General features: G+C 45.6%; 1 protein-coding gene across 1 annotated transcript in view; it reads left to right on the top strand.

Annotated features, from left to right (window-relative positions):
- The first annotated feature begins 2,837 nt into the window (after positions 1–2,837).
- The window catches only part of PLEKHD1 (pleckstrin homology and coiled-coil domain containing D1), a 105,756-nt gene continuing 82,440 nt past the window's right edge, over positions 2,838–26,153 (top strand). Inside the window, exon 1 of the mRNA XM_029598797.1 lies at positions 2,838–3,356. Coding sequence (XP_029454657.1) covers positions 3,208–3,356 — 149 coding nt within the window. The 5' untranslated portion in view covers positions 2,838–3,207. The remainder of the gene's footprint in view (positions 3,357–26,153) is intronic.

Genomic DNA, 26,153 nt, shown 5'->3' with positions numbered 1-26,153 from the left:
TGAACACGTTCCTACAACAGATGGACACATTCCTGAAAAAAATCCCCGAAATCATGTCAACAAAATTACACTCCTCTCTCCCATGCCGTGTGATGTAAGATTATATAGAGAAAATTGTTCGATTTACCCAGTGTGTGTACCTTGTACGGGTACCACAGATCAGTCCAGACTCCTGGTTTTGCCTCCCTGCCAGCAGATGGAGACAAAGAAAGTTTTACAGACACTGCCACTTAACCTCATGTGCCACCTGCAGCTCCTCAGTATTGAACTGTATCAAAGCTTAAGAAAAACTCTCTAAAAATGTTCCAAATACCAATAACACTCTTAACTTGTATGTGTTTTCATATTTTTTATTTTTTATTTTTTTTAAGCGGTCTGCATTATATACAACTGTCTTCAGCTGCCCAATGTTGCCCAGAGCCCTAAGCTCACACATTTTACCTCCTGCACTTAAGCTCTGTGGGCAGGGGTCCACAGGAAGCATGATTGGGCCGTGAAGATGATAGTGGGTGCTACTAGGGTGATCAACTGCCTGGTTTTGAACCGGACAGTCCAGTTTTTCCATTGATTGTACAGAGTCCAGTTACAAGTGTAACCGGACACTGTAAAATCCGGTCAAGGGCAGTGCACATGTGGCTGGCTGTATAAAGATCCCGAATACTCAGAAATTAAAATTTCTAAATAACAAAAAAAGAACCATCCTGAGACCATTCAAATGGAAAATAATCAGCCAACACCAGTTTTCTAATAAATCCAGTATCAAAGACTGGCAGGCTGGAGTCAGGAAGCACCCCCATAGAAACAATGCAGGCCCGCAGGACTGATCTTCTGCCTAACCAACCCCTTCCCCTGCACATTGATCTCTTGGGTTCTGGGGTCAGTCAGACTTGTCTTCTGTAAGGCACAGACTGAAAGCTGAGTACAGGCTGGGAGTTGAGGTCAGGCACAGAATTGAAGAGGCAAGGCTGGCTGGATGAGGCATGGCAGACTGAAAGCTGAGGGTGGGCACAGACAAGGGCTGGATACAGAGCACAGGCTGGAGGTTGGATACGGAATACAGGCTGGAGCTGGATACAGAGCTCAGTAGTGGCTGGAAACTGGATACAAGTACTGGCTGGGGCTGAATACAGAGCACAGGCTGGACCAAGGACAAGAGCAAGGCCTGAGGCAAAAGGACAAGGGCAAAGCCTGGGTAACAGACAAGGACTGAACTGGACTGGGCAAGACAAGGACCAGACAAGACAGGACTAGACTAGACAAGGACAGGACTAGATAGAGAATAAGGAACAAGAAAGCCCAACAGGGCACCATACTGGGTAAGGTAATTCTAGAAGGCCCGGAGGCCATAAGGTAAGACAGAAAAACTCAGGAGGGCACAGAGCATGGCAGGGAGGCCTGAGAGGCTTCAGAGCAAGGCTGGAAGGCCTAGAAGAACCCAGAGCAATGCAAGAGGCCACAGAGCAAGGTGAGAGGCCAAGAGAGGCCACAAGGCAAGGTAGGAAACCTGGATGTGTGGCTAGGCAAGGCAGAAGGCCTGGAGACCTCAAGGCTAGGCAAGACATAATAACAAGGTAAGGCTATCCAGGTCAAAGAACTGAGGTGACTCAATGAAAAGGCTCTGAGGTCCTGAACATGCTTTTTGGCATATATGGCATAGAAATTTTGCAGGAATCTTATGTTTCAACCATGCATAAGACAAAATTTACTGATTTTTAAAGTTAGATCCAGTTTGTAATAGACTTATGTATGTGTGTGGTATGTGTGCATTTGATAAGTTAAAGTTTTGCCTATTGATATATTTAATCTGACAAGTTTTTTTAATGTATGTACTTAACATTTGATACGTGGATAGCTAATATATATTTTTCAGCACTGTATAATTTTTTCAATAATTTTTTTACATTATAACATGTACTGGGGACCCCCCAGCCAGTCGGGTTTTCAGGATATCCACAATGAATATGCATGAGAGAAAATTTGCATGTTATGAAGGCAGTGCATGCAAATTTTCTCTCATGCATAATCATTGTGGATATCCTGAAAACCCGACTGGCTGGGGGGGTCCCCAGGACAGGGTTGGGAACCACTTTTCTAAATAAAGTTTTGATGTAGATAATAATAGGTTTTATAGTTTGCATATTAGTGCCAATTATATTGTAAATAATGCCTAATAAAAACCAATTTCCTTCTTTCTGTCACACTTCCATAAAAGGAGTCTGACATCATAAAGCACCAATGAGCTTTTGAACCAGTTGCTAAGCAACCAGGCAACCACACTGCTGGACATTTGCACAGCGACTCAGTTTTGTTTCTCTTCCATTTGCTGAAACACACATATGTACCCATGCATGCAGCCACCTACACACACACACACACACACACAGGGGATGTGAGGCTGTGGGCTGCTAGGGCTGAGGGGGAGATTAAGGCTGGGGTGGGAGTGCCGAGACTGAAAAGGGAATTGACACTGTGGGGGGGGAGAGGGGCACTGTCAACCCATCCTGCTCAGAGAAAGGAAAGAGCTGCTGAGAGGAAAGGATGAGACCGAGGAGGGGGCAAACGTAAGGTGGGTGGAAACCGAGGCTAATTGAGGCTGAGGGAGAGGGAGCTTACTGGGGAACACTAAAAGGAATGGTTAAGGCTTGGGGTGGGGGAGGGGCCGGGGGTCATTGAGGAAAGTGTGGATTGAGAAGGTGAGAGGAAAAAGGGACTGAGGATTGAAGGAGAAAAGAAAGGACTGGGGATTGAATAGACACACACCACACATACAGACAGACAGACACACACAAATATTGTGAAGAACACCTTTGGAAATTTTGTGTACTGCATGGAACACACCTTTCCAGTGCAGAGAGGGAATGGACTGCAAGTGTACAACACTGAAATTATCGAACCTTCCAAACCTGTCATTTATGAAGGGCATTCTTCAAGTGAATGCTATAATTACTGCTCTGTGTGGCCCTTAGCTACTCCTCTCCTCCTTGTCTGGGATACTCTCTCTCTGTTTTGGCATTAGGAAGTGCTCGGAAACGAGGAAGTGCTCAGCATTGCTGTATCAGGAAGACAGCGATTGACTCAGCAGTTCACAGACTGATTCTGAGCATCGCTTTAGTCTCGCCCTCTCTGTTGTTATTATTCTTGGTTCACTGCTGCTCATCTGGCTTTTGAGCTGTGGACTGCGTTAAGGCACAAACGGGAGCGTGAGAAATGTTCACCTCTAAATCCAACTCGGTCTCTCCATCTCCTTCCATGGAGCAGGCGGACACAGACGCCTTGGATATCAGCACCAAAGTGCAGCTGTACGGCGTGCTGTGGAAGAGACCCTTCGGCAGGCAGTCTGCGAAATGGTCCCGAAGGTAAGGTGCAGGATCTGGGGCGGTCAAGAGGCAGCATCAGGTTTAATAAGGAGAAAAATGGGACAGATGGGTGTGGAAAAAAGTGACATGTTAGACACTGTGGGCTGAATATTGAGTCATTAAACTCCTCCCTGTTGATAGAATCATTCAAAAAGTGTTGATGCTTTAAAATGGCTAATTCTGCTTGTTTTCTGACTTGTTTTCTTCTTAAATTTGTTATTTTTTCCCTTCCCAGACTGTTTTCTTGTTTATTTTCTTTTCAATATCTTTTTGTTGGCCCCCCTCACAGTTGTGAATATTTGAGTACTCTTAGAGCTGAATTCCTTCACTGACACTGAATCAGAAGAGACCCCAGGTCTAAGGGCAAAGCTATTCTAATCCTAAAGTAAAGTCCTTCCATAGACAATCTGCAAGGAAGGATTCCCAACCAAATCCCTGCAAATTATAGGAAATGTCCCAGCAGCCCTGCTTATAACTCACCATTTGAACCATATTGTGTATTATCTTTGCTTCACTTATTACTACGAAACATTCCTGTGTGGAGCCCGAATCTATGTCTCTGGCTATCTGCTCCAGAGAAATGCATTGCTGAGAGCAGCTTTTACTGTAGTGCAATTGTAAACCCAAATTAGCTCGTGAATGAATACTGTTCTGAAAGTTGGCTCCTATTTTGTCAGCCTGCATATGATATGCTTATCTTACACTTGTGGATTTTTAGTTTGGGCAAACAGATGAAGAGGAGAGTTGTGAGGAGATAACCGAGATTGTCTTTAATGCACACAGACTGTAGCAGATGGCTGTACAGAAAGTATTTTGCTGACATGATTGGACCATTTTCAGTAAGAGCTCTTGATACCATTACTTGGCTGCAGCGGAAGCCCTTAGAGCTTCGATTGTCGGCTTGGGCTAAACTGTATGTTTTTTTTTTGGTTTTTTTTTTTTCCAAAGTCTATACTTGAAGAGCAATTTTGCTAAGGGGCCTGTTGTAGCTATTTCACATCTATTCTTTGTAAATCTTAAAAGAACTCTTGCCAAATCAGACCCAGAGTTTCCAGAAATAATAACATTCGAAAAAATGAGTTAATTACATGAAGGTGCTGATCAAAAACATATTTATTACAGTAGCAATGTTGGCAATAAAGGAGACTGCCTTTATATTTTTTATGTTATGCAAGCGTTTGAAGCCTTGCCTTCCTGCCAGGTGGCTCATTTAAGACAATAGGAATATGTCATTGGCTGCTGAAAGATTTTCTGGATTTGTAAATGGTTTCAAAATGTGATTGCCTCCATGAATCCAACCAATATACTGAGAGCTTTTCTATTTATAGTCATAATGTTTTGTGGCGTTTTAGAATTTGGTTGAGGGGAGATATTAAACACGATTTCCTCTCCAGACCAAATACTGCATGAATCAATACATTTCCATCATTTCTGATTTAAACCTGCTTTCCATTACCAGGAAACACTTAACCTGTTAGGTCCCAGTATCCTACTTAGAGGACATAATGGGTTAAAGGTGTCCCAGGGACAACCCGGGCTTGTTCGTTAAGAGGGGGCAGTGATAGTCACTCCAAGACACTCATGAATTATCTGTAGTCTTACCATAACAGCGCTGAACAAATTTGTTGCAGTCCAAAGATTCCTGTGGTGCAGGGTTTAGGAACAGAACAAAACGGATTAGAGCAAGAGTTCAGGGAATCATTTTCAAACAGATTTGCAGGCACAAACTCTGGTTTTAAGCAGGATGTAAATGGCTTTTTGAAAGTTGCCTGAGGAGGGTAGTGCACATAAAAGTGGGCACAAAAGCTATTTCATGTGTTTTTTTTTGGGCGCAGTACAAAAGAGGCGGTCGGGGAGTGGGGCTTTCAATTTTTCGAAAGTGGGTGCAGAAATACAGATGCACAAAGTGGCACTTTCTCCCAGGCAGGTGTAACTTTGTGCTTATACAGTATGCCGGTGCCAGTTACGCACACTCCCTCAAATTTTCCCAGCGGATTTAAGTGCATAAATCCATTTTGAAACTTTTGGCTAAAGTTTGCCGGTGGAAAGACCCTGCAGACTTTGACCTATGCAGGCTGTTTCAACATTTCTCTGTAAAAGCCTTAGGGTTAAAGAAAATCATTCAACCCCCTGATCCTTGTGTAACCCATGCACCTTTTCGGGTTACCAGTAAGCCCTGGGAAAGAGTTAGAGCTAATTAGGGGAGGATCCATTCGTGTTCAGCCCCTCCTCTTGATGGTGCTGGAATGGACGTCCTACTCAGACGTTATATAGCAGAGCTCCGCCAAGGGCTCTGGGGGCAGTTTAAGCTTGCAGTTCAGAAGGAAGTTTGGAGATTTTGGACTTAGTTATATTTCTAGCCTACCTGGGGGCCTGGGTTTCTACTGTTGCACTCTTCTCCAAAGGTGCAGAGTGGTTGTCCTGGGAATATTTTGGATTTTTGGAATTTTACCTGGTAGGAACTTTCCTTGGATAGCTGGGCCTGTCCTGGATCGAGAGCACGGGGAAATCCTCAGTCTGGGATGCCCAGGGATAGGGAAGATCTGCTCCTGAAGTGGTGGTGACCCGTTTCTAGGGACAACTCCGGTGTTATTTCCTTTTGGGGAACCAGAAGAAGCTAATTTTGAAGATCTGGGAGGAAGGGTTTGTTTTCTGCCCCTCTTCCTACCCATCAGCGGCCCTGTGAAGCAGGAGTCCATCCAGGATCCCTCCCAAAAGGGATCCCCATCCAGGAAACAGAAAAGAAGAACTACTGAATGCGAGTAAAAACTATTTACAGTTTGGAGGACATCCAATCAGAGTCTTCAAAAGCCCCTGGGGAGAGAGAGATTTTGCTCTCTGTGCAGAGACAGGTTTTGGCCAGCTTGGAAGGGGTTTCCCAATGATCTAAGCATTGTCCTGCCCACTGGGACTACCATCCTCTAAATCCAGATGGATGGGAAGTTTCCTTGCCTACTAGAAAAGACTCCTGCACAGATAGAGGCTTAAGGAATTGTAACCAGAGAAAAGACCGTGGCTCTATATCATATTTATTGTGCCATTATCCAATTGGTGTTGACAGTAAAGATTTTAAGTTGGACACTTATCCAGTGGCTCCAGCGTGGTTATTTGGCACTCAGTGCACAGTGAATAGAAAGTACCCCTCTCCTAGGGATACCTAAGGGGAAGGTAGCCAACCATGCACTGGGACCGGAGAGGAGCCCTTTCATCCCCAAACCAAAGGATCCATACCCTGGGGAAAAGGGGCCAAGAAAAATCTGGTCAGGGTCCCTGCCCCAAAAAGATTAAATAACTTTATGACTCTAACTGTGCAGGACACGCACGCTGGGTTGGGGTTACACTGAAGGGCACCGTTTCCATTTGCTTAAGAAAAATACTCTACCTTTGCATGACTCTGCTAGCTGAAGACCCATTTCCAATCTATCTTCTTTTAGAAAGATATTGGAAAAGATGGCCTTGATACAGCTCAATGATTTTCTGGAAGGGAATCAGGCTCTTAACCCCATCAATGTGGATACCATAAAGGAGGGGCTGTAAGGAAGGGCTGCCAGCTTGCCACATCAGAGCATTACAGTTCCTGCAAAATGCAGCTGCCCGACTCATAATCCCCTGTGCTTTTAGAGACCGTGTGTCTCCTTTTTTGTACCAATTACTTTGGCTTCCTGTAATAGGCTAACCTTTGAGGTCTTAGTGGTAGTGTTCATGTTTCGTTCAGAGATTGGTCCACAGTACTTGAAAGATGTTTGCAAGAATATGTCCCTAGAAGATCATTGTGCTCTGAAGGTAAACATCTTTTGGCAGTACCCTCATTAGGGAAGCTCGCCTACAAGGGACACGGAAGCGCACTTTTTCTGTTATGGCTCTGACTTTGTGGAATGCATTGTCATTCGAGCTCTGGGAGATTCCTGACTATAAGCTCTCTTGCAAGAAGTTGAAACTCATCTGTTTCAGCAGGCTTTGACCTAGGTTTGCAGTGAGTTTTATCTTTAATGAGATATGCTTTGTTTTGTGACTTACTTGTGAGTTTTACTAAAATGTTTCTGTAATCATTGTAACCCGTTTAGATTGGCTCATTGCTTTGATCTGTGGGAAAACCCTCAATAAATCCAGCCCCATATAGTGTGAAAGAACCACACTGAGGTCCCTGAAATGCCACAGGTCGTGAGTGTTATGCTCCTGCCCACAAGAAGCGTGTGCAGGTTCTTACCTCTCACAGCCACAGCCAGCCGGGCTGCTGACGCTGCTTCTTTCTCCCTGAATCAGCTGGGGCCGTTTCCACAGCTCTTGCCATGTGGTCTGCTCCTCGGCTGCTGTCTCTGCCTTTCCCCGACGTGCTGCTGCGATCCCGGGACCTTTAGCGAGCAGGCCGTCTCTCCCAGTGCCTGCTTTAGCCCGGGTCCTTGCCCAGCAGGGAAGCCGTCCCTGCCGGTGCCTGCAGTCTCTCACAGTTCCCTGCAGCCAGCACTTCTCTCTGCCGGTGCCTACAGCTCTCTACTCTCCCTGCAGTCTTACCTCTCCTCCTGGGCAGGGCCGGCGGAAGCACTAGGCGAACTAGGCGATCGCCTAGGGCGCTGAGCATTAGGGGGCGCCGAGCCGCTGATGGCCAATGGCCGCCGGTGGACGTCATCCCAATAGCGGCTGAGCGGTGAACTACTGCTATGCTGTGTGCCGAATACACACAGCAAGAAGATCGGCGGGGCCGTGGTGGAGCTCAAGTCACCACGGCCGGAAGAAAACAATCGCGTCTAAACATGCTGGTGCTCCAGCTCCTTCCTGCCCGCGCGGCCCCGGAAGAAAAATGTTGCCGGAGCCGCGCGGGCAGGAAGGAGGAGGTGCATCAGCCAATGCAGGAGCTTCTCCTCCTTCCTGCCCGCGCGGCCCCGGAAGAAAAATGTTGCCGGAGCCGCGCGGGCAGGAAGGAGGAGGTGCATCAGCCAATGCAGGAGCTTCTCCTCCTTCCTGCCCGCGCGGCCCCGGAAGAAAAATGTTGCCGGAGCCGCGCGGGCAGGAAGGAGGAGGTGCATCAGCCAATGCAGGAGCTTCTCCTCCTTCCTGCCCGCGCGGCCCCGGAAGAAAAATGTTGCCGGAGCCGCGCGGGCAGGAAAGAGGAGGAGCATCAGCCGCGTACAGAAGAGGAGCAGCGCGGCTCGAGAAGTCCGGGGCCGCTGCAGAGCCCATCCTGCAGCGGCCGTGAAGAGGAGGCCCAGAGGTGAGAGAGAGACTGAGGGTTTGTACAGTGTGTATGTGTGCGTGTATGAGATGAGTTGAGAGACTGTGTGTGGGAGTGAGGACCTGAATGTTTGCAGAGACAGCATGTGAGAGCCTCTGTGTGTGTGTGTGAGAGAGACAGCATGTGACAGTGAGAGCCTGTGCTTGAGCAAGACAGCATGTGGGAGTGAGAGAGAGCCTGTGTGCCAGAGTCAGACAGCATGTGCCAGTGAGAGACTGTGTGTATGAATGATTGTATGAGAGAGAGCATGTGACAATGAGAGCCTGTGCTTGAGCAAGACAGCATGTGGGAGTGAGAGAGAGCCTGTGTGCCAGAGTCAGACAGCATGTGCAAGAGAGAGACGGTGTATACATGATTGTATGAGAGAGAGCATGTGAGAGTGAGTGCCTGTGTATGTGTGTGTGTGAGAGAGAGAGAAAGCATGTGAGAATGAGAACCTGACTGTGTGTTTGAGGGAAGAAGACAGATGGAGAGAAAAGAAATATGTTATAAAAGGAATTGGCAAAAAAATAAGAAAGGGAAGGTGGAAAAAAAAAAAGCCTGTGACCAACTGATTAGAAAACTAAGATCAGACAGCAAATGTAAAAAAAAAATAAATTATTTTTTACTGATTGGAACATGTAATCTTTGGGAATGTGCAAGAGTAGCACTTTCTCTATGCGGATCTCACAATGTACCATGAGGCCTGCACAGAGGAGGCAGCAGAATGGGCTTCAGTGCCAATAGTAGCAATCAGCAACAGTGACAGTGGCAGCAGAGGAATGAGAGAGGCTCTGAGGTTGCTGGCAAAAGAAAGAGAGGGGGGTCTCTGCCTTTAGTGTGTGCATGTGTATGAATGGGAGTTTGCCTGGCGGTGTATGTGTGTGAATGCATGGGTGCCTGCCTGAGGGTGTGTCTGTGTATGAGAATGAATGGGTGTCTTCCTGGGGTTTGTATGTGTGAGAATAGATGCCTGCCTGTTTGTGCTGTATGTGTGTGTGTGTGTGAGAATAAATTGGTGCCTGCCTGGGGGTCTGGGTGTGAGAATGAATGTGTGCATGCCTGGGGGATGGGGAGGGAGTGGTGTGAAAATGAATGGGAGCCCGCCTGGGGGTCAGTGTGAGAATGACTGGGAGCTTGCCTGTGTGTGTGTGTGTGTGTGTGTTTGTGTGATAACGATTGGAAGCTTGCCTGGGAGTGTGTGTTTGTGTGTATGTGAGGGAGCCAGTGAGAGCATGAGTGTGTATGAGAAAATCCAGGGGAGTAAGAGTTTGTGGGGGGGGGGGGGGGGTGTGGGGGGGGGAGAGAGTGCCTTAGAGCCTGAGTGTGTCAGTGTCTGTGAGAGCGAGAGGTTATGGTTGGGTATAAGAGCATGAATGTGTATGTATGTGACAGTGTATGTGTGAGAGAGAATGGACATGTGAGTATGTGTGAGAGAGAGAGGATAACCTCAATCAAGAGCTCCCATGTATGGACAGCAGGGGCTTTTTAAAATCCTTATTAGTTTTAATTATTGTGTGTTATTTGATATATGTGCTGTTTTGAAATATTTTATTGGTTTTAGGAAATTGTAAAAAATGTATATGATTTTAATTAATAGAAATTCTATTTATCAGTAGTTTTAAAATATTATTTTATTAGTATGGTTTTACTATTATAACTGATGCTTTATGTTTCTTGATTTTATTTGTTTTATGAAGAATGGTGGTTCTGTTTTTCCATTGTTAATACACAGAGTCTGGCTTCTTGGGGTTTCCATTTCAGTTTTTGTCTAATTTGTGCTCCTTTATTTTGTATTCTGTATTTGGTGAGGGTCTGTCTCTGCTCTGTGTGTGTGACCATGATGAGAGATTCTGCTAGCATAGGGATCTATAGCAATCGGGTTTGTTTTGTTTCCTCAGTAGGTGGAGTATTGGTATTCTAGGACCCAGTGTAATATTTACCCTTGCTTATTCACAGGTAGGGTTATTGTTGTTTGAGTCCTTGGTGTTATTACTGTTATGTTATGATGGGATTGCAGTATAGATTTTGAGTGTCTTTTTTTGTGGTGTTTTGTGTTAGTTCACAATGTGCCTGGCAGTGGAAGCTGTTTGTGCTGCTGTTACTGTGAAGTGACACCAGAATTTGAAAATATCTTTCAGTATGATGAGCTGTAAGGGAAACATCCAAGCTCCATTGTTTGGGGGAATTTCAGTGGATGCACAGAGTTACAGAACTGGAGGTACAGGATTTATATTGACCTTCTGTTCCTTCCTATATATTCCTGACTTCACTCTCATAGCCACATAGAATCAGTTGACTGAGGCTATCAACATAATTTTATAGTGTGAAACTGGCCAGCTTTTTAAAATAACGCAGAGGACCCTTTGGACTTTTTTATTAACACTTTTTTTAAATAACCAATTTTAAAGCAGGATCCATGCTATAGAGGTGGGTGAGATGAAGAAATGTCATTTTGGCGCCCCCCCCCCCCCCCCCCAATTCTTCTGTCTGGAGACACCACTGATTTTCTGTGACCTTAAGCATTAGTACAAGAAGGATTAAGGGGGGATGCTGGAGAGGCACACAAATGCATTGGCCCCCGGGCACCGGAGACCCTTGGTACACCACTGGGTGCGAGCCATATGGAGCCGCAAGTGGTGGCAAAGAGGAGTGGAGTTTGGCAGGCCGCAAGCAGTGCCCAACCTGCTTGCGACCCAGAAAACCCCAGTCAGCGGGCGTGATCGAGAATGAGGTAAGGGTCGGGGCCGAGACCGGGGGGGGGGGGGGGGCGCAAAGGAGAAGGCTCGCCTAGGGCGCCAAATCCCCTTGCACCGGCCCTGCTCCTGGGGCTGTCCTCACGGCATGGAGCCGTTCCTGCAGTCAGCCCTTCCCCCGCAGCCAGCCTTGCCTCTCTTTGTTTCTGTCCTTGCAGCTGGGAGCTGCTCCACTGACCTGCCTTCACCCAGCTCCAGTCCAGGGCTGCTCCGCGGTTTCCTTGGGCCCTCCACGTGGCTGAGGACGCCACCAGCTGCCAGCTCTTCTCTCCAGCCTCCTAGGGCTCGAGCGCGCACCTCTTTGCTCCTCTTGAAGGGCCAGCCAGGTGTGGCCCCCCTGCTGACCCCTCCCTGGGCGTTGTCCACCTCAGCCCTACTAAAGGGCTCAGCTTTCAGTGTGTCTTTGCCTTCGCAAGGAGTTGGTCACTTCTGAGTTCCTCGTTCCAGGAGATGCCTTGTATTCCAGCCTTCTGCAAGGTCCAGTGTTCCATGTTTCCTGTTGAAGCTTCTTGTCAAGTTGTTCCAGTCCTGATGTCTGCCTGCCATTCCAGTCCTGATGTCTTCAGTGTTCCAGTCCTGATGTCTGCCTGCCGTTCCAGTCTCAAGGTCTGTCTCTTGTTCCAGTCCTGATGTTCCTGATGTCCATGTTCCAGCCCAGAGGTGTGTCTCCTATCCCAGTATATGTGTTCCAGTCCTGATGTTCCAGATATCCTTGTTCCTGATCCTGATGCCTAACCTGCCTTGTGCTGCCAGGAGAGCAGCGTATATCCTTGCCTTGTGCTGCCAGGAGAGCAGCGTATATCCTTGCCTTGTGCTGCCAGGAGAGCAGCGTACCTGCTTCCTCTTTCCTGTGCTCTCCCGCTCTCTGCGTGGTCCGCGACCAGCCTTCCAGGGCTGTGTAGGGCGCGCATGGGACAGGGTGGTCCGCGACTCAGTCCCGCGGGTGGCCTGAGTAGGGCGCCCTGAGGGTCAGTGCCCATGTCTTCCTTCAGCCCTCGTTCCTGATTCCACCTCTGTGCATCCAGTACCTCGACCTGAGTCCTCGTCTTGCCTGCGTCCATGTCTATGCATACTGCACCCTGTTCCTGAAGTCCACGTCTATGCCTGAGTCCACGTCTAAGGATCCTGCATCTATGCCTGAGTCCACGTCTATGGATCCTGCACCTCGTCCTGAGTCCATGTCTACGCCTGAGTCTACTTCATTCCTGAGTCTCGTCTGAATCCATGTTCCAGTCTTCGCTGCCCTGGCCTCCATCCGGCCTGCTGCTTCGTGCCGTACCCTGCGGCAGGTCCGAAAGGGCTGGGAACGGTCGGAGGACTGTTCACAAGACCAACATTGCGTTGTTGGGTCTTCCGAAGCGCGCAGGTCCAGAGGAGGGCCTATCAGCCAGTCTTCACTCCAGCCCTGTCCCCGTCCAGCCCATGCTCGGGCATGCCACGCCTCCCACGGCACTTCTTCAGAGCCTCTGGGGTCGAGCCGTGGCCCAAGGACACACATCACCCAGAGTGGGATCGCTCTCCTAGCGCTCCACAACAGTGAGTCCAAGATTAACATTCAGAGAGATATTTTCAAACAGCTCATATAGCATTAAAGTCTGAGTGTACATTTTCAAAGCAAACTCCGATAACTGGCCATGCACACATTCACTTGTGTAACATTACACCTCATCTTTGGAGGGTGCACATTATGCATGTACACTTATGTGCATACTGTTTAATAGCAAAACGTATGTATGTAAATGCCAACTCTGCCCCAACTCCACATACCCTCTGTGCACCCTGTGTGTTTTATGTGCACTGAACATGGGTCCATTTTACAATGACTATTTATATGCATAAAACCTGGTTTTATGCATGTAAATGACTTTTAAAATTACCCCCAATGTACTTAAAGTTTAAGTACTGTTGTGACAGAAACTACTGCAAGTATAGTGATTTGCTCTTTATATGTACATGCTTTGTGTTTGGATGTCAGTGTGTACCGAAAACAGGATTATGTGTTTTCCACCATCCCATCAATCAGAAGAATTCTGCATATCTACAAACATTTAAAGTTCACAGTTATTTCTGCTGGGTATGGTACAGTCTGGCTATACAGAGATATGATGTCTCCCTTCTCCTCCCTCCCCCCCCCCCCCCCCCAAAAAAAAAAATAACACCAGAACATACTCCATGTAGATAATCATTCTTCATTGGAAACTATGGTCTTCTTTCATACAAGCATTACTGGACTTATGGCAGAATACATTAGCAGTATTGCATAGGGTTGTGCTGTCACTTTATGACAAACCTAAAAGATATTTGTTGTATCACTTTATGTTGTTTTCCATCTGGAATGATGCAAAACAGCTAATGAAATATCATTTGTCGTTCTTGTCATTTTAGTGTACACTAATCATAAAAGTGCATGTGTTGTAAAAAAAAAAATGGTGCACACTAAAACGATATACTTTTTAAATAAATGGCAAATATTAGTATTGTAAGTAAGAGTTTGCTGTAATGTAGATGTATTATTCCACTGTTGGGAGGAGGGCTTTGTTTGTCCTGTTATATGGGATCCTTGCTTTCCAGTTTTCTTTTCTCAGCCACATCTTCCATTAGACATTGATTGATTGATTGATTGATTTATACATTTGATTTATGAATCGCAGTGCATCAAGAAGCTCAATGTGATTTACAATAGCAACAATTAAAAACCTTATAGCATAATAAACAGTAGCACATCAGAATACGATTCAACAATTAACATAGCATAATACAAAAATAGCAGCATACCACCACAGATAAAACTATACCTTAATACTGGGCTTCCCAAACCTTTCCTGGGGACCCCACAGCCAGTCGGGTTTTCAGGATATCCACAATGAATATGCAACCATGCATATTCATCCACAATGAATATGCAACCATGCATATTCATTGTGGATATCCTGAAAACCCGACTGGCTGTGGGGTCCCCAGGAAAGGTTTGGGAAGCCCTGCCCTAATAAGCACCAGTACCTGCCCACTAGACCCCAAATATCCTCAGCTAAATGCCATAGTAAAAATTATATTATGTTTGTATCAAGTTGTCTCTCTTGTTCTGTATGTAAATTGTATTTATGTTTGAAAAGTGTTATTTGCTTCCAGCTTTTGTATGAAGAAGTGGACTATAAATTGAAATAAATGAATAGAACAATTATACATGAAGCCCTGCCCAAACGTCTGGCATGGAGGGGCTCCTGGGAGAAGATATGTTCCAGGTTCTTCCCACACATGGGAGAAAGATTCAGTCTTTCAAGGCCCTTAAGGGTTTTTGCTTATGGAGCTCATCTGCAACACAGTTCAGAAAAGGAAAAAAACCCAAACCATACCATGGCTGTTGTCCAAAATGATGTCTGTCACTGTAAATCTTGGTGGCAGGAAACAAAAATCCATAGCAGGTACACTATAGCTTAGTGCACAGTCAGTACAGAAAAAGACAGTCCACTAGAAAACCAGCTTGGTTAAAAGAAGTGCTGCACAGGCCCAGATTTAGGAATAGGCAACACAGGCAACTGCCTAAGGTACCAAACACCCAGGCCTAAGAGAAGCCTCTGCCACTTACTTTAGGGCCATGAACCGCTTCCATGACAACGAAGCACCATGAAGGCACTCTGGCTGAACCCCGCCTTCCCTGCTTCACAGGGGCAGTCTTCCCAGGCCCAGTGCTTCCACTAGGCAATCTAGGTGCTCACCTACAGTGCCAACCCTTAACGGATGCCAAAATCACCAGCATGAGCCCCCATCCCCCCATCAAAGATAGAGGGGCCACATGCAGAGCCCATTCTGGCGGCAGAAGTCAAGGAGAATAGCCCCATGCCCTTGGCTAAAGATAAGGAAGAAGACCAAGAAATGGCTGTGGCTCATAACAGAGCCACAGGTAGAGTTTATCCATCTGCTGCCAAAGAAAACAAAGAAGGAATCCTGGGAAAGCTGCGGACAGAGCAAGAGGAAGCCTTTGTGTGTGTGTGTGTGCGTGCGCATGCATGAGAGGGTGAATCTGTGTGTGCGTCTGTGTGAGAGAGAGGAAATATGTGTTTGTGTGTGAGTGTGTATGTATAAGAGAGAGAGGAAGCATGAGTGTCTGTGTATGAGAGAGAGGGAAAGCATGTGTGTATGAGAGAGAGGAAGCCTTTGTGTGTGTGTGAGAGAGAGAAAGCTTGTGTGTATTTCTGTGTATGTGTATGTAGAGAGAGAGAGGAAGTATGGGTGTGTGTATGTGGTGAGAGAGAGAGAGAGGAAGCCCATGTGTGTGAGAGAGAGAGAGAGAAAGAAAGGCTGTGTGTGAGAGAGAAAGAGAAAGAGGAAGCCTGCGTGTGTGTGTGTGAGAGAGAGGAAGCCTGTGTATATATGTGTGAGAGAGAGATTGTCTGTATTTGTGTGTATGAGAGAGAAGAAGCCTGGATGTATATGTGTATGTGTGTGTATTAGAGGGAAGAAGCCTGGATGTATATGTGTGTGTGAGAGATAGGACGCATGTGCATGCGCACGTGTGTGTGTATGTGTGTGTGAGAGATAGGATGCATGTGCGTTTGCACGTGTGTGTGTGTGTGTGTGTGAGAGAGAGGAAGACTTTGTATGTGAGGGAGAGAGGAAGCCTGGGTGTGTGTGTTTGTGTGTAGAAAGAGGAAGCTTGAGTGTGTGCATGAGAGAGAACAAGCCTTGGTGTGTGTGTGTGTGAGAGAGAAAAAGAGAGCTTGTGTGTATGAAAGAGTGAGGATGTGTGTATTTGTGTATGTAAGAGAGTATGGGTATGTGTAAGAGAATGAAAGAGGGAGCCAGTGTAAGTAAGAATGTGTGTTTGAGTGATAAAGAAAGTGTTTGAGTGAAAGAGAGGGATCCTATGTGTTTGAGTGAATAAGAGAGGGAACCTGTGGTTGTATATGTGAAAGAGGAAATATGTGTGTGTGAGAGAGGGAGCCTGTGTGAGACATAAAATGTATAAGTGAGAGAAAGCGAGTGTGTGTATATATATGAAAGAGAGGGGAAAGTGTATGCACAACTCCCCACCCCATCTGCTAATCTACAACAATTTCAGAATATCTGGAAATCAAAAGTTCTCAGATATGGAAAGTGGGTGAATTTTTTTTATTCGTGCTAGGTTTAATCATTTGATGTTATATGATGTGATATCTGTTTTGAAATTTTTTTTGGTGTTTGGAACATTTTTTTAATTTTTATAAGTTTTAAATTTTTGAATGTTATTCTATTTACCTTTTTTGAAATATTTTTATTAGTATGGTTTTACTGTAGTTTTAGTTTTCTTTATTTTATTGTTTGATATCTTACATGGAATAGCAATGTTTCTGTTTTTCCATTGTTGCACTACATAAAGTCTGGCTTGTTGCAGTTTCCAGTTGAGTTCATGTTTTCACATTTCTGTTTAAACTTTATGGTCTTTTTATTCTGTATTTGGTGAGGGTCTGTCTATGTACTGCATGTGTGACTGAAGTGAGGTATTCTGCTAGCATGTATAGGGATCTGTAGCTGCTTAATTTGTTCTGTTCTCCTAATAGGAGGTGTATTTGGATTTTAGGGCCTGCTGTAATATTTGCAGTATTGCCTTTTCTTTCATAGGTAAGGTTGTTACTGTTTAAGTTCTGGCATTTAGTGTTGTTTTGGTATGAGAGGTATACAATATTGTAATTACAATTGTTTAATCATGGCTTTCTGAGGTCCAAAGCCACACGCTATAATAGGACTAATATCACATGGGTTCCAAGAGTCTTTTTTGCTTTTTTGCAGAGTTTTCTGGTTGGCACCATAACAGTGCCTGTAAATATGTGTGATTTCTACCCCAGAAAACTTAACTTTTAATGTCAGTTTCATGTAAAATATTTATTATAAAATGCTTAATTTTTAATTGTGTGTGGACAAGATTGAGGTCTGGGAGGAAAGGGTAGAAGGCTATAAGGTTCACCTTGGGCTTAATATCCTTGCACCGGCCCTGGGTTTTTCCTCTGAGTCCCACAAAAGATAATCCCTTTTCTTCAACCTCTGAAGAAATCCATTTTAGACAGAATAAGGAGTATGTTGCTTATCTCCCCTCTTCTTAGAATCCTCCTTTTTACCTTCATGAAAATCTCTGGGACCCCAAAACAAAACCTCGTAATACTGAAGGCCTGGGCATCTTGACCTTTGGGCCACAGCCACCTTCCTAGGATAGGAGGTACCCTCCAGTACCTCTCTTGAGAACCCTAAATCGAAAGGACACAGGAGTTTTGTTCAACTCATGACATCTCCCATTGGGAAACGTTAAATCTCTGACATCATACATCTCATGTAGTATCTGTGGAGACACTGATACTCTTCTGGTACGTTTTGGGACTACCTTACACCAAGAAAGCAGGCTCTGATGATTTGGACGTGCAGAGAGGATGTTCAGTGAATTCAAAGAGAACCGAATGAGGGAACAATTTTCATACTGCCCACTTAGGTGCAAAGTCCATGATGAATATCTCATCGTATCCCTTCTGACAGCGCTAGTCTATTTTTCTTCTATCTATGTTTATTGGTCTTTCAAATATTCAGAAGGCAATTCCCATGAAATGGGTTATTTGAAAATAGTGCTACAATGCACATACTTTTACCCATATTGAACAGAGGTGTTTTCAGGGCAGGGACTGCAACAACATGCATACTTTTGTGTTTTCAAAAGTACACACATTGTTTTATTCAGAAATTACCCACATAAAAAGGAAGTGTCTGCAGGCATATTTTCCTTAGGCAATTTTCAAAGTGGCATGGAGGAGTAATTTAGTGATTAAAGCAGCGGGCCGCAATCCAGGGAAGCCAGTATTGAAATCCTGCTGTTGCTCCTTGTGACCTTGGGCAAGTCACTTCCCCCTCCATTGGCTCAGGTACAAACAGGAATGGTAACTTTCAAACCGGCCCGCGGGCTCTCTTTGGCGCATATGCGTCGGTGCACCACCCAGGTACCTGGCCATTTTATAACTTGCACGCATATATGCGTGTATGTGATAAAGTAGCTTGATGATTAGCACGTGTAAAATTACGTGAGCAAGTTGCCAAATGTATGCACAAACGTCTCTTATAAAATAGCAACTTATGTCTGTAACTATTGACCCCCAACCCGGAATGCCTCTATACAACCCCTTTTGTTCACGCATATATTTGCATGCACAAAACCAAAAGTATGCACTTACTTTTCATTTTTATAAAGTGGCAATTAAGTGAGTGCAAGCTACTTAGGCATGTATGACTAATTTTATGTATGTGAGGGGGAGCTGGGAGTACACAAACACTAGGAAGTCTATTGTATGTAAGTGGGGTCTGGGCCTGGGGAGGTTGTTACTGGGGGATGGAGGGTATGGATCGGGGGGTTATGTTCAGGGGGGTTGACTTTGGTTGAAAGGGGGTGGGTTTGGGAACAGTTGGAGCATCACTCTGTGTTGATAAACAATATTTTTTAACTATTTCCCCTGTTGGGCTACCTCCTGGAGGACTGGGTGGAAGTCTACCCAGTCCTATGGGAGGGGGGTTACTTGGGCCACTGCTGGCCCTTTGATGGTGGCCCCTTGTGAAAGGGGCTGCCATCATGTGTATTTTCCCGTTTCCCCATGTTATTTCTTCTTGCAGAATTTTTTTCGCAAGAAAAATATCGCAGGAAAGCACCCATGATATTTTTTCAATGGAGGGGGAAAATACCGCAGGAATACCTTCCCCCACCCCACCGCAGTATTTGTCCCTTCCCATGATAAAATATTGCAGCATAATAAATGACCCTCTCAGGCAGGGTGTTTATCAAAAGCAGCATCACTATAGGGGAAAGAGGGAATATCATACCTTCAAGTCAGTTTGGGGCACTATATTTATTTATAGACTCTTGTATGCCACTCAGACAAATCTCATTTGATAAGCAGTATTGTCAGGCAATGCCAATGTCAGGTCATGCCAGTCCTCCCAAATCTTTACTTCTCATTAACTTCTCATATCCCAAGTACGGTCTCTTACCTCTCAACAAAAAACTAATAATCATAGACTTAAGTGCAGATAAGTCAGCTTGCTTTAACCAGCAAGGTTACATCTGTAATCGACAGAGAAGAACCATCTTGAACAGTGCACATCTACCCATTAAGGATATAGGCAGTTCATGCCATGTTCTAAACTGTACATTGATTCCTTCAAGGATATCTCTACAGTTTTCACTACATCAAGTTGTGAGGGATTCATATTCCCAGATATTTTAACTTGCTTGTCATAAAGGAAAAGAGTCCTGCTATTCTGTTATTAAAGATAAACACTAAGGCATAGCCTCAGATTTTTCAAAAAGTATCTTCAGACCTGCAAAAGATTCAAATTGCTTAGATATGTAATATTTTTCCAATGGTGGTTGTAGGATTACCTTCAATTAGCAATAATTCATCTGCAAACATACATATTTTCATCTTTGGTGTGCTCACCTTACTACCATGTATAGAGAATTTGTCTTTCTTAACTTATTTTCCAAAGGCTCTAATGTCAAAATAAACAATAAGAGAGAGAGAGGGCATCCATGTCTTGCTGCCTGCTTGAGCTCTAATTCCAAGAGCAATCTTCCGTTCATTAATAGTCTTGCTCTTGGAGACTTAGAGAAGTTCTTTCCATTCTGTATTGATATTATGTAATATCCAAACACGTGTAACCATGCAACCTTATCAAAAGCTTTCTCAGCATCCAAACTTAGGGGGTTATTTTCTAAATGTTTATCGCGTGCGTTAGGGCCTTATCACATGCAATAAGGCTCTAACGCACGCGACAAACCCCCTATGGCACGCGAAAAGCCCCTTTTCGCGTGTGATAAGATGTTAATTAGCTGGAGGGGAGGAGTCGGGCAGAGAAGGGGTGAAGTTGGCCGCAGCAGTAGCGCGGTGAATAGCACCACCTTTCATGGTGGCGCTATTTGTATGAAAGGCTGCAGCTGGACGCACTGCGGGCGGTGAAATCGCACCACCGTGGTGCGAATGGCTGCGGCCTTTCGCAGACCCGCCCCCCCCCACCCCCTTTTTCGCTGGATACATCATTCTGCGACGAATGATGAATCCAGCCCTTAGGTTGATCTCTTCCTCACTCCATGCTTGTGTTGAGCATAGCTCAGACAATACTTTACCAAGGTTGCTGACCCCGTGTCTACCCACACAATACCTGTCTGATCTGGCATGGTTAACTTAGTAATTACTGTGGTCAGTTGAGCAGCTAATACAGCTGCTAAGATTTTTACATCAACATTAAGTAGAGAAATTGGGTGAAAGCAGTAGTGTCCTGGAGAATCCTTACCCTTCTTAAGTAATGTCATAATAATTGCCTGGTTTATCTCAGTAGTGAAGCAGCCATGGTAATACATAATTCTTAATGGGGTAAGAAGGATCTTGAAAAACTCAGGTCCAAGGCTGTAGATGCCTGGATCTTTCCCTTAATTTACTGATTACTCTAGAAATGTTCATGTCTGTAATGAGTATATTCAATTTATTAGATTCATTCAAGCTTAACTTGGGCAAATTCATCCCATGAAAAATTGCATCTCGGCTTTCAAAATTTATCTCCCTACCCCCATATAAATCTTTGTAATATCACTTGAAAACCTCCATGATCTCCTGGGTGTCAATGATTACTTTCCCCTGACTAATTCTAATCCCTGTGATAACTGATTTTTGCCTTATTCCTTTTGCTAACCTTGCCAACATTTTACTTGCCTTATTACCATATTTATAAAATTGGTATCTATAATATTGTAAAGACTGTAATGCTTTTTGATGCAGCAATTGATTCAGAGTGTTTTTCATATTTTCTAGCAGTACTTTTTATTCTCTGGTCATATATGCAATGTGGTGTTTATTTCTCATCGTCTTTTTGCATTCTTTTTTTTTTCTTCCTGCTATATAAGCTACATCTCTCCCCTTATTACATCTTTGCCTGTTTCCCACAATATAGCTTAATGCTCCAAAAAAATACAGCGATCAGTTGGCAATTTACGGGCATATATTTTAAAAACCGGGAAACCGCTGCATACCGGCATAAAAACCGGTCAGTAAATTGTTTCCACTTGTTTTTATTATCGTTCCTATAATTAATTTAATTCAAGATAAATATGAATGTACATAAGTATTCAATAATGGACAATGAAAGTATCGGGGGTTGATGAGATGCTGGGATGCATTTACCTATTTTAATATTAGCATCTTGCAGTTAATTGCAGCAGTTTCCCGGGTTTTTAAATTGCTATATTTTTTTGGAGCAATAAATTATAGTGTGGTGGTGTCATGGACCCGCGGGTTCCCCCCGCGAGCAGGCACTCACCACGTTGCTGTCTTCACCCGACGCAGCACGGATGCCGTTGACATCAGGCCTTGCCGCGCGGCTGGAGCCGCCGACTCAATTTCTCTTTGCTGCCTGGAGGCCGCCCGTTCTGCCTGCCCTTTCGCGGCCTGGAAGCCGCGCTTCATGTTCATCATGCGGCTAGAAGCTGCCGCTGACGTCACTGACATCTTCGCGGCACGGAGGCCGCATCCCCGGGCTCGATTAATTGCTGGAGCCGCTCCCGGGGCCTCCTGCAGCGGCTGGAGCCGCTGCCATCATTGGGGCCTGCCTCCAGGCCAGCCCTGCTGCCTCTGACGCCGACCTCCATGCAGGCCGCTGTCCGCAGTCCTGCACAAGCTCCTGCTGCTTCCCTTAGGCGCCGGCACGTGCCTCTCTTCAATATTTAAAGGGCCAGACACAGGAAGTGTGTTGGCACCACCTTTGATTGGACTTCCTGCTCCAGCCCTATAAAGGGCTGCTCCATCACTTCAGTCTTCACCTTGCATCGGAGTTACTTCACTCTGGAGGCTCCTGCCTGCCAGAGCTCTGTCAGGTCTTCTTCATGGAGCTCCTCTTCGTTTCATCTTCATGTCAAGTCAAGTCAAGTCTTCATGCCTGAGGTCCTCGTCCAGATGTCCTGGTGTTCTTCTCCTGGTGTTTCGTCTCATGGTGTCCTGCCCTTCTTGGTGTTCACTTCAGCGCTCCTGAGCCTTCTGGTCCTGTCAGGCCGTGCTCTCTCGGATGACGTCTTTCCTGAGCGTAGAGTTGCCTACAGGTGGAATTCGTTCCTGTGCTCCTGAGCCATCATGTCCTGCCAGCCTTTGTGGAGCTCCGGATGCCATCTGGCTTCGTCGTCAGAGTTCCACCTCGACTGGATTCTTCCCTGCACTCATCCCGTTCTCAGCATGGTCCATGACCAGCCTCCTCGGGCTGTGTAGGGCGCGCAGTGGGACAGGGTGGTCCGCGACCAGTCCCGCGGGTGGACTGTGTAGGGTGCCCTGAGAGAGAGTGCCAATGTTCACTCTCCCAGCTCTCGTCTTGTCTGGACTTCATCAAGTTCCTCGTCTCGTCCTGGATGCCTTTGCATCAGTCTTGGTGTCATGTCTTCGCCTCAACATCTTGTTCCTGATGGTGTCGCATCGACCCTGGTCCGGGATGCCATCGCATCAACCATTGGTCCGTGATGTCTTCGCATCAGCCTTGGTGTCATGTCCTCAACTACCTTGGTGTTAGGTCTTGTGCCAGCCCTCGTCTCTGATGCCGTCCGCATCAGCCTTGGTGTCATGTCTTCGTCTGTGATGCCGTTGCATCAACCTTGGTGTTATGTCTTCATGTCAAGGCCCGTCTGCCCTCATCCTCAGGCCAGGCTTGCTGCTCCATGCCGATCCAAGCGGCAGGTCCGAAAGGGCTCGGAATGGTCGGAGGACCATTCATATTCCAACATCATCATGTTGTTGGCCTTGGGAGCTTGCAGGCCTGGCAGAGGGTAAGAACGTCAGCCATGCTGGAACACGCCGTCAACCCTTGGTTCGGTCCTGGATCCGTCTGGGGTCGGGTCGAGGCCCAAGGGCACACGAAAACACCCCTACGTAACAGAATGCAAGGACTTTCGAGGCCGTTTATGTAACAGGTGGCTTCTCATGGCAAGATGAATTTTAAAATCTTTTTTGTATAATAGAAAAACCTATGTAGTAGATAAACATGTGTTTTTACTGCCAATAAGTACAATATAGTTTCCCCCTGTTTTAACTATTGTGTAATGCAGGCATACCGGCATAAAAACCGGTCAGTAAATTATGTTTCTAGTTATTTTTATATTTTCAATTAGATTAAGATATACATTAATGTACATACATATTTAATAATGGAGGTGTAGAATCAAATGAAAATATCGGGGGCCGTTGAGACGTTGGGACACATTACCTATTTTAATATTAGCATCTTACAGTTAATTGTAGTGGTTTCCTGTTTTTAAAAAGATATGCCCTTATTTGATTAAATTGCCAACTGATTGCTATATTTTTTAATTATAAAGTAAAACAATAACACATGTTATTTAGATATTTAAAGTTCAAGTTTTTGGGGCAATAAGCTATCGTGTGGTGGTTTCTCAGTGCAGGATGCATCTCCTTATGATATAAAATAAAAAAATCAGTTGTGTTATATATCTATATCTGTGGTTTGACGCCATGTTTCTCTCCTATTTATAGTAGCCTCTTATATGCTTAAATGCAACATTGTATCAGATAAGAGAAAATCCTGAAACTGAATATGGTTTTAAAATACACCTTTGTAAGAGCTGGTCTGAACATTATAGGTGTTATTTTAGGCAATGATTGCAGTTATTCATTAATATTTTAGAATCAATGATTTCTATGTGTGTACCCCTGTATGTGTGTTATTGTCATTATTGGGTTTTTTTTTTTTTTAATATTTCAAAAGGTTTTTATTGGAATGAGAAGCATCACATACAATTCCAGAAGAAACAAAATACATATCAGAGGCCAAATTTTTTGAATATATTTTTTATATATATGTTTTGATTTTTAATTTTAATATATGTTATTATACATGTTTTATTTATGTTCATTTATGTGTTTTATGATTGTTTAGCCCCTGAAGCAGCTCGATATATGAGCAAAGCTCGGCCAGAGTTGGGCTCTTGTTTCAAATTGTTCCATATAATGAAGGATCCCTGTTTTACTGATCTGCTCTTTTTGGTTGCTTCTCTTCCTTCTGGCCATCCATCTCTGCAGAGGCCCCTCGTAAGTCCAGCTGGCCCCGGCACCCGAGAGCTCAGCCTAAGGGGAACGTGGGCTGGTAGTGGTGAAGCTCCAGTGGGGTCTCTGTTTTCCATCAGCCTCGCCTACCAATGGTGGGGTCCTGTGAGGCTCCTCCTCACAGGTAGCGCCCACTCCCTCTTCGTCCAAGGGTCCACTAGCATAACAGTGGAAGCTTCTGCCCTGCAGGCCATTCTGGGCTTGTCCCAGATAATTCTGGAGCAGCAGAGGGTTCTGGAATCTCTAGTGGCCTCTATGGAGTGCCTCAGCACTTGCCTAGATTCCATGGTTCCAATGGGCACCCTGGGCACACTGACCCTATCCATATTGGGCTCTGCACTACCCACATGCTTGGTCATATCGCTTCCAGCTCCTCCCTGCTATTCCGGTGACCTGTAACTGTCGGGGGTTTCTCAATTTGTGCAATATGCACTTCTGCCTCCAGGCTGTGTTGTTTCCGGAGAACGCCACCAAGACAATGTACATCCTTTCCTTGTTGGATGGCAAGGCTCTAGCTTGGGCCTTTCCATTGTGGCAGCATTTCCGATCCCATTCTTCAGGACCTTTCTCGGTTTTTGGAACTTTTCAAGACTGTGTTTGAGGACCCAGGTCACCTGGCCGCTTCTGGCTCCTCCATATTCGCCAGGGCAGCCATTATTTGTCTGACTACACTATTGAGTTCTAGACCCTGGCCACAGAACTCCACTGGGGAGAGGATTGCCTTTGGTCCATTTTCCTGGATGGGTTGTCTTCCAGAATCAAAGATGAACTTGTGGCTTGAGAACACCCAGTCTCCTTAGACTCCATCATAGAGATGGCTAGCAGGATTGACCGGTGCCTTCAGCAATGATCTCAAGAACTGCAACACTCTAGAAAGTGCACAGCTACTATGAATCGCCCTTGGTACCTCTCTCCCTCTCCAGGATTCCCTCCTGCTTCTGGAACCCTGACAGAAGAGCCTATGCAATTGGACCATGGCCAACTGACTCCAGAGGAATGCCTTTAGTGCCGCCAGTCCGGACTTTGTCTATGCTTCGCCTCTCTGTTCCTGCGTTCCAGACTGAGTGACTCAAGTACCTGCTCCTCGGGGGCCTTGCTGCACTCAGGGCTAACCGCTCCTCGGAGAGCCTTCTCTGTGAGTCTCACCTTCACCAGCTTAGTGAGTATGTCTTGCTATAGTTATGGATGACCCTTCAGTGTTCCCTCCGGATCTCCACGGCTGCTACAATGATATCTCTACTGCAACACCACAGAGTGAGTACAAGACCTGATCTCAACTCTGCTTACCTTGCATGCCAAGATTCTAATAATAATATCTGTGACTAACGGTATCAAAAGCTGCCATTGTATCTAATTGCACTAGTATGCCAGAAACATTTTTGTCTAGGAAGCAATACACAGAATCTAATAGCAACAACAATAGTAGTGTTGCGACTGTCACTGCCCGACGTCTCCACTACGCCCACCTTACCTCTTTGTCGACTCCCTCTTTGCCTGTTGGAAGTTTGGCTGCTGCGGCGTCATGGTGCCATTTTCCTCCAGCATCCCCAGAGCGGTTGGATGCCGCACTCCGCCATGTTTCCCAGCAGCCTAAGGGCGTGCGCGCGGCGCGGCCCCGACTCAAGTACCAGCAGTGGTGTGAACCTCAGGGGCGTCTCCCTGAGGTGACATCATCGCCACCAGATATTTAAGGTCTCTGATATCGCTAACTAATCGAGTTAGCAAAGGGTTTCCT

The sequence above is a fragment of the Rhinatrema bivittatum genome, chromosome 4, assembly GCF_901001135.1.
Source record: "Rhinatrema bivittatum chromosome 4, aRhiBiv1.1, whole genome shotgun sequence".
NCBI lineage: Eukaryota > Metazoa > Chordata > Amphibia > Gymnophiona > Rhinatrematidae > Rhinatrema > Rhinatrema bivittatum.
The sequence above is the reverse complement of the archived record's forward strand: the minus strand, read 5'-3'. Positions and strand labels throughout refer to the sequence as shown.